The following is an 8,679-nucleotide window of genomic DNA, read 5'->3' on the forward strand; positions in this document are numbered from 1 at the left end:
CTGGATGTATCCTTAGGTTCAAAATGGGTCTCCTGTAGACAACATAGGGACGGGTTCTGTTGGCATATCCAATCTGCAATCCTGTGCAGTTTTATGGGATCATTTAGGGTGCTCACATTGAGTGTGATTATTGAGAGATACGTTTTTATTGACATCGTGTTGTCTGTGAAGTCCTTGTTTCTATAGATTGTCTCATCAATTTCTGTTCTGTGACACTCTTGGGTTCTTTCTTCTTTTATAGAATCCCCTCAATATTTCTTGTAGTCCTGGCTTGGTGGTCACATACTCTTTTAAACCTTGCTGGTTTTGGAAGCTCTTTATCTCTCCATCCATTGTGAATGTCAGCCTTGCTGGATAAAGTTCTTGGCTGCCTGGTTTTTTTTTGTTTTTTTTTTCATTTAGTGCCCTGAATAAGTCTTGCCAGCCCTTTTTGGCTTGCCAGGTTTCTGTGGACAAGTCTGATGTTATTCTAATGGGCCTTCCTCTTTGCATAAGGAATCTCTTCCCCCTAGCTGCTCTCAAGAGTTCCTGTCTAAAATTATGATTCAACATTTTCACAATCAGGTGTATCGAGGTCTTTCTAGATTCTATGATCTTGGGGGGAAACCTTTCCGCCTCTCGGATATGAATGCTGGTTCTATTCCCTAGAGTGGGAAATTTTTCATGGAGAATTTTTTTTTTTAACTATATCATCTAGTCTTCTTTCTTTCTCCTCCCCCTCAAGGATTCCAGTTGTGACGTTGGAATGTTTCATGGCTTATTTATTTCCCTAAGTTTTTTTTCATGGCTTTTAAGCTGTTTGTTCAGGCCTTCTCCTGATCCTTTTTCTTTATCAGTTTGTCCTCTAGATTACTAATTCTATCTTCTGCCTCAGTTACATTAGCTGCTAGAGGACTTAGATTAGACTGGAACTCATTGATAGCATTATTAACATCTTTCCTGCTGGCTTTCACTTCTGCCCTAATTGATTCCATTTTGTCATTAATGGTTTTCTCCAAACTAACCATTGCCTGGATAATTGTTAGCCTGAATTCCCTTTCTGGCATACTGTTTATGTCCATATCCAATAGCTGTGATGGAGAGGGCGCTGTCTCTGAATTTTTCCTCTGCTGAGCATTTCTCCTCCTCCTAGTGATTTTTGGTGAGAGGTGGGTGAGAGGATTTGTATCTGACTGTATCAACCATGATTTAGGCAAGGTGCACCCTAGAATACTTCTGAGCAATTGAGAGTCCCCACCAAAAGAGAGAAAAAAGAAAAAAGAGAGATAAAGAGATAGGCAGGGGGAAAAAAAAAAAGACACAGCCAGAATGGGTGTGTAAGTTATAAGATTTATAAGGTGCAGAAACAAAAACAGACAAAAAGACTGACAAAAGTAAATGACAAGAAAAATAGAATGCAGCCAAAATGAACCCCAAGTATATGATTTGTAGGAAACAAATACACAGAAACACTGCCAGAAGAAAAAGATGGGAGGGTGGTTATAAATCCTCAGTGTGGGGTGGAAGGTTATTTTGATTCTTCCTAGCTGTATACTGATACATTAGTCAAAGGATTCAATTTTACTGAAATAAAGGAGGATTAAAACTGGTTTATATTTAGGGGTAGCATTGATTGGGGAAAGGGGAGGACCTTGAAACTTATCTCTATATGAATATTTTTTAAAAATAGAAAAGAAAACACAGGTGTATGTATCAAAAAAGTTCAAGTTAAAAGGTATTTATTTTTAATTCTTTAGGATGCAACAAGACATTATTGTGATAGGAAGAGATAACATAAAAGCACAGATCAGAAAAAGAAAATGAAAATGAAAAATCTTCACAGGAATTATCTGCTTTAAAAAAAACTAGAAAGAATGGAAGTGAACTGACTCTTCTTGGGCATGCTTTGCATACAATTTGTGATGAGGCATTACATAGTTTTTACTCAACTGAGACTTACTCAACAAAGCATTAAAAATGAGCAAGAAATTTTTTCCTGTCAAATCAACAAAACAATTTAAACAGGTCAGATGAAATCCCAACTACCTCATGTCTTTAATAACCAAAAAATGTGAATATCAGACCAAAACAATGAAAATGAAAACAAAAAAAAAAGAATTGTTAACATCATATTCACATCTTAGAAGAAACAAATACCACTCTGGTCTCCACATTAAAAGGTGATGAAAACTACATTTATAAAATAAGCAAATTGAAGGAAAAAGACAAAAATCTCTGGAGTGTTACTGTTTCTTGGATTATGATCCCCTAAAATGGCCATCACATCCTTCTGACAGCATGAGAGGATTTTTAGCAAAACACGATCCTACTCAAATTAATGAGTATAATTTTTTACTTGGATATACATGTTAGAAAATTTAATATTTAATTTTACAATAAAATCATTTTAAATGGGAAAAAAGGTATTATGGAATTTGTTGTATTGAGCCTCTCATGATGGCAAATAGATTAAAACAATAAAAACAATTAAAGGAATGAGAGTAGTGGGGATGAATTAAAAATAAAAGTTGTATCTATGAAATATACAGGTTTTTAGGGAAATACCGGGAGCTTAGTATCTTCTTTATTCCTGATATTAGGGTTTTACAGTTTTATGGGGACACTGTGGTGGCTGTCCTCTCATTTTTTTGGCTGGCTTTCTGGGGAGGGGCCTGCCGCATGGTTTTTTTTCAGGCAGTCTTGCTTGGGTTGAATCCTCCTGCCCACTATGAAGAGGCTGGTTTTTGAGGAAACTAGTTTTTCAGGCTTTTGTTCTCTGGAGGTTTTTTGGTTTCTGTTTGTTTGTTTGTTTGTTTGTTTTTCCTTGGTGGCTTTTGGTAGGTCTTGGGAGGTTTATAGGAAAGCAAACTGCACCCAGACCTCTGTCTCAGAGAGAAGCCTCAATCTGTTCCCCTCTGGGAGGTCCAGAACACACAGACTCCCCCTCTGCCACCTCCCATGGGCAGATCATGCCCCCAGCCACCATCTCAGGGAGCGGGACCGCAGGAGCTCCTGCTTGTCTCTGTACCCTGGTGCTACTAAAACAGTGAGCGATATTAGTCCATGTAGCCCACTTCCAGTGACTGCCTTTGTGGGGGCTGCTGTCTGGGCAGGTCCAGACCGCCAGAGAGATCCCAACCAGAGATGGACTCTGATATTTTCATGCCCACCAGGGCTGGGAGCATTCAGACTCTCTCAGGTCCTAGAGACCACCAGCTAGCACCTGCAGGGACCTCTCTCAGGGGAGGGTGTAGAGCATGGCTCAGGCCCGGTTGTGCAATGCACATGCAGTGTGCAAAAGTCTAGAGAGCACCACCTGGCATCCACCCAGACTCTCACACTTGCCAGAGGCTCAGGAACCATGGCCTGGAGGCTTTGCTGCTTTCTCTCTGGCACGGGTGGTCACAGGTATTGGCCCTCCTGGGTCTGTGGGCTTAAGCTTGTGCCCATGACCACCCAATTCCACCAGTTGCCCCTTACGACCTCTTGATCATTTTGAGTGCTTTTAACCAGACTCCAGGTTAATGCTGGTCCTCAATCACAGGGCACTCTTGTATTAGGGTATTACTTTCCTGTGGGTCACTTCTGGTGGCTCCCTCCCCCTTCTGTTTATCTTCCAATATCAGTCCAATTTTTCCCACTCCATTTTACCCATCCATTGGTGTCTTCTGCACCTATAGAGATCTAGAAATGTATAATCCTACATCTCAGGCTGATTTCTTGGGTGTTCAGAGTGTTCTAGTAGATAGCTCACTTTAGAGGACAGGTTGAAACAGCTTCTCCTACTTCTCCACCTCCTTCCCTTTTTTTCTTTTGTAAGAAGAGATTTCTGATCGAATCCCAGGCATTCGGGGTGTATATTGTGAAACTCTGGGTCTCATTTAAGTCTTTTTCAGCTACCTTTTCTGACACTGCATTACTGAAGGAAAGGGAACACATCACTTCCTAACTGTCAGGTGAGGTTAGAAGCCTGGGTTTCTCCCCCATCCCCACCGTCACCACCATCTTTGTTCAGACTCTGGGGGAAGAGGAGTACTTCTTTGTTGATGGGCTGGGGAGGAGTCCACATTCCTTTGACACAACCCTGGCTGAGAGAGAGGGATACTTTATTTTTGCTGCCCACATGGCCTTCACAGACATGGTTGGGTGGAGAGCTCATTACCAATGGGCAGAGTACCACTTACTCTCTGCTCAGCCTTCTCTATCCCACCTCAACCAGAAAGGGTGAGTGCCAAATTCCACCTAGATTTGGTCAGAAGTTCAGGCTCCCCACTTGGTCTTTGTTGATGGAAATTGGGCTGTAGTTTTTCCTGTGATGTTCAGCTGGAATAGAAAAGTTGTCCTGTGTTTTGCTAGGCTGTCCCTCTTTTGGACCTTTGGCTAGACAGAGAAAGCTTTTGTTGAGTCTTTTTTTTTTTCTTTTTTCTTTTTTCTTTTTTTTTTTTTTTTTTTGTCTGTACCCATTGACATATCTGGGTTGCTGACTTCTCCAGCATTTGGTCTGGTATATATGAGGCAAAACTCTCACAAAACACCAAAACAATAACTCAGGGAACTGACTTATGTGTTGCCCAGTTCCCTGGCCAGCCCACATTTTCTCTCTACCTTTTCAAATTTTATGTTTGTTTTATATGTAATGTCCAGGGTCCTTTTTAGTTGTATGTAGTAAGAGGAATAGGAAGAAATATGTCTAGCCATCTTGTCTTGAAGGGAAAATTCCCATTGTATTTTCTGATTTGTCATTGAAGTATAGAAAATCTATTTCTATTTCTCTATTATTTCTGTACCTATCTTGGTTCAGGCTTCTAAAAAAGAAGTATAGAACGGGTGGGTCATAAACACAAGAAACTAATTTTTTATAGTTGTGGTTTGTGGAACCAAGGTCAAGACACTAGCAAATTTGTCTGGTGATGGCCTATGTCCTAGATCATAGACATCTGTCTTCTCACTGTGTCTTCACATAGTAGAAGGGGTGAAGTGTCTGAGGTATTTTTAATAAGATTACAAGTGTTAATGGCATTTATGAGTGCTGTACCCTCATGACTTAGTCATCTCCAAATGCCATCACATTGAGGGTTAGACTTACAACATATGGATCTGGGTGGGGGAGGGCACCTAGAAGCTGTAGTAGCATCTGAATATTTCACTGAATTGTTATTATGTAGCGTTTCTACAGATTTTCTTGAATTTTAGTGCCAGCTGCCAATAGCAATTATTTTTTTTGTTTCTACTTTTTTTTTTCAAAGAATCTTTTCATACCATGTTTAATTTTTCATCATGAATAATAGATTTTGGAGCTCTTGAGTGCTCTCACCCTCTCTCTACCTCTTATTTTATGGTAGCATTTTTAGCTTCTAAACTGTATGGTTGTTCCTCCTCTTCTTAGTTTATGAACTATATTAACTCAGAGGTGAATGGAGACTTTTTATTGAAACTCTGTTTCTGTTTGAAAAGTCAGTTGCATTCACATGTACGGTTTCTTAAAGTGTGTGTGGTTGGGGCACGGAAGTCACACTTTTTGCAGAATCTCAAATTTTTAGAGTACGGAAGCAAAATGAGAATATGCTGAATGCATCCCTGAGGCAAAGCGTGAAGAAGGGGCTGCCTGAGGCCCCCCATGAGTGTGCCGCCTCCCCTGGATTACTAATTTCACATGCTGAGCCTTCATTCATGCACATTCCAGAGCTCTCCTCTACTTTCAGCCCCTTGCATGTTCTCTTTCCTCTGCCTCTGCCCAGAGTCCTCTCCTCTGGATTCATATGTCAGGCAAGATGTCATCTCTCTGGAGGACTTCTAAGTCTCTAGTATTCATCCTACTAATATATACTTTGTTCTCTACCACATTATCCTGGCTTATTTTCATCCTAGCACTGGTCAGTTTGAAATGACTTTTCTTGTTTGTTTGTTTCTGCTACTCAATTCTGGTTTTGTTTATTTTTTTCTCTTCCCTAAAATGTCAGTTCCATGAGGGAAGGGACAGGAGTATATCCCTATATACAAGAACATGCCTGCCACATAGTAGGTGCTCAGCAAACACTCATCTAATAAATAAATAATGTGGATGCCTTGCTGGAGACTGCCACATGCCAAGGTGGCCTCTGCTGCCCATCAGGTCACAGAATCTCCTTGATTTTATTTTTTTCCAGAAGTTAATTCCATATCAGCCCGAGTCCTGCTCTTTCTGGTGATTCCAGGTCATCTGATTTTCTTCTACATCATCTACTTGGTGGAAGGCCATTTGGTTCCAAACAGTAAGATCTTTGTGGTGTTCTATCTGCTAGCAAGCCTGATCCAGGTAAGGATGATTATAGCAGTATCAAAACAGCACTCACTGGTTAGCCAGCAAGATTTGTCTCCCTGTCCTGGGAATGATGCTGGGGGAGATAAGGTTGGGGTTTCCTGGACATGGCTGGGTACAGCCCTCATCTTCCAAGAGTCAACTTGTTCAAGCACAAAGGCAGGATCCAGACAGAGAGGCCACTCCACAATCTGTACTGCACACTTTCCCCTGCACATTCCACACAGCACATGCTACACTGCACACTTCATAGGGTACACCCCCCCACAGGACACACTCCATACCACGTATAGAACACTGCACACTCCTCAGCAGAGGATCAGAGGATTGTCCTGAAGTGGCAGCAAGTTTCTGTGAAGCAGGTTGATGAGTGGGTCCAGCTGGGGAACTGGCCATGCACACCATCCATCACGGAAAGGGTGGGCAGAGACCAGCCCCCTGCTAGAGTGTTGCTAAAAGGCATGCATGGACTTCAGTCAGGGCTGAATGATGATAAGGACATGATGAAAGAGATTAAGCTGGTGCCTGCCTCTGGGTGGTACTCAGCAGATTGTCTGCCCAGAATAGCTGGCTGATGTCCCTTGTGGGCCCAGGTTGTTGGCAGAGAGAACTGTGGACACTGAAGGGCAATTCTAGGAGGGCAGTGCTACAACGAGGTACTGACATGTTCAAATCTCCCTGAGTTAGGGCATTTGCAATTGTAGCATATCTCTGATCCTGAATGGTGGGCTGGGACACTCTGAGACACTGTTTTGAGCAGGAGCAAGGAAGGGGCTGGAGTGTGCCTGGGACAGGGGACTGAGGAGCCCTGAAATAAGGCCAGGACGGTGCTCACTACCCTGTGGCACTTTCAGGAAAGGCTTATTGTCCAAAGCTGCCTATACAAGGACCTTCAGCAAATCCAAATTGAAGTCCCAATAAGGCCTATGTCTTGAGTTTCCAAAGACAGTACAACAAGCTGCTGTAACAAAGATGGTCTTTCCAGCACCTCAGTTTGCCATGAACAGGGCCTGACCACAGAGAAGGAGGCTAGGCAAGTATGGGTAGGGGTAGACTTCCTGCCTTTGCATGAGCTCAGAGCTGGGCATTGACCCCAAGAAAAGCTGGAGAAAGGGGACTCCTTGGAGTGGACATGTCCACCTTGGTATCTGCCTTTGAAATTTGCTGGTGTTTCTTAGTGACACTTGGCTTTCTGACTTAGTTGTAATTTTTTGTGTCTGCTTGCTCTTATGCCAGGTGACAATTCTGCTGTACCTAGCAGAAGTGATGGTTCGGCTGATGTGGCACCAGGCCCTGGATCCAGACAACCACTGCATCCCCTATCTCACAGGGTTGGGGGACCTCCTAGGGACTGGCCTTCTGACACTCTGCTTTCTTATCAACTGGTTATTGAGAAGTGAAGCAGGGCTGGATGGTTTCTCAGAACCAGCATCTGGACCTCCATAATGAGCCCAGGCAGCGTCAGTTGCTCAGTAGAACTTTCCTTCACACAAGCAGGGTACAGCATACAGTTTCTCCCTGCCTGGGTCTTCTGGAAGACAGTTGACACCTTCTGGAAGATGGTTGACACTCTGACTCTGCTGTGGTCCTTTGTCAGTCTGCAAAGGACACTAACACACATCTTTACTCTGGAGTTGGAACCTGAGCGTATAAAGGTGAGGGAGGAGTGAAATCAGAAGCATTGTTAGTATATGAATATGACTACATGTTCCTGGACATAAGTGTGCACCCATGTGCTTGATGAGTGCAAATGAGTGCAGAGGTGTGTGTACAGAGCAGGGGACTCTGGCCTGAAGATGCTAAAAGAAGAGACATGTCCAGTACACATGGGAGATATGCTGGCACTGTTCTGTGCCCATGCAACCTGGTTTGGGGATAAGCAGGAATGAGATGCCTGCTCTGCCCAAGCCCCAGGACTGAGCTGTGGCTTAAGTTCAGTCTTCACCATGTTCAAGCATTGTGGGCCATTCTGCTGGTGTGCCTGCAAATGCAGTCCTTCCCAGGACAGTGCTTTCTTGTACATCCTTCATCTGCAACCAGTATTTAATCCTGTTGGTATTTTTTTTCTCTTCTTCTTCTTTTTATGTTTATGTGAGACTTCTGTTTAGAGTTTAATGATTAGGAAAGTATAAAATAAAACATACAGTATATTATACTTGGCCTGTGTGTCCTTAAAGATAGTTCCTACCACCATGAGCTTGGGGTCTATAAGTAACAAGACCTTTGGTATTTCTCTAGTTTCTGTTTCTTAAACTCTGCTCTCCAGCACAGAAGCATCAACATCACAGCAAAACTTGTTAGAAATGCACGTTGTTAACCCACTTGTTAGAAATGCATGTTGTTAACCCACCTTCCCTTAGGTCTGACAAATCAGCCTTGGGGTAGAACTCAGCAGTGTAGGT

At 42.7% G+C, this 8,679-nt stretch overlaps 1 protein-coding gene across 6 annotated transcripts in view; it reads left to right on the forward strand.

The window, feature by feature from the left end:
* SLC41A3 (solute carrier family 41 member 3) overlaps positions 1-8,432 on the forward strand; it is a 138,433-nt gene extending 130,001 nt beyond the window's left edge. For all 6 annotated transcript variants that reach the window (XM_059161973.1, XM_059161970.1, XM_059161974.1 and 3 more), the window contains 2 exons: positions 6,126-6,274; positions 7,514-8,432. In XM_059161973.1, the coding sequence (XP_059017956.1) occupies positions 6,126-6,274; positions 7,514-7,723 (359 nt within the window). In that variant the 3' untranslated portion in view covers positions 7,724-8,432. The remainder of the gene's footprint in view (positions 1-6,125; positions 6,275-7,513) is intronic.
* The last annotated feature ends 247 nt before the right edge of the window (positions 8,433-8,679 follow it).

The sequence above is a fragment of the Mustela lutreola genome, chromosome 2 (assembly GCF_030435805.1).
Source record: "Mustela lutreola isolate mMusLut2 chromosome 2, mMusLut2.pri, whole genome shotgun sequence".
Lineage (NCBI taxonomy): Eukaryota > Metazoa > Chordata > Mammalia > Carnivora > Mustelidae > Mustela > Mustela lutreola.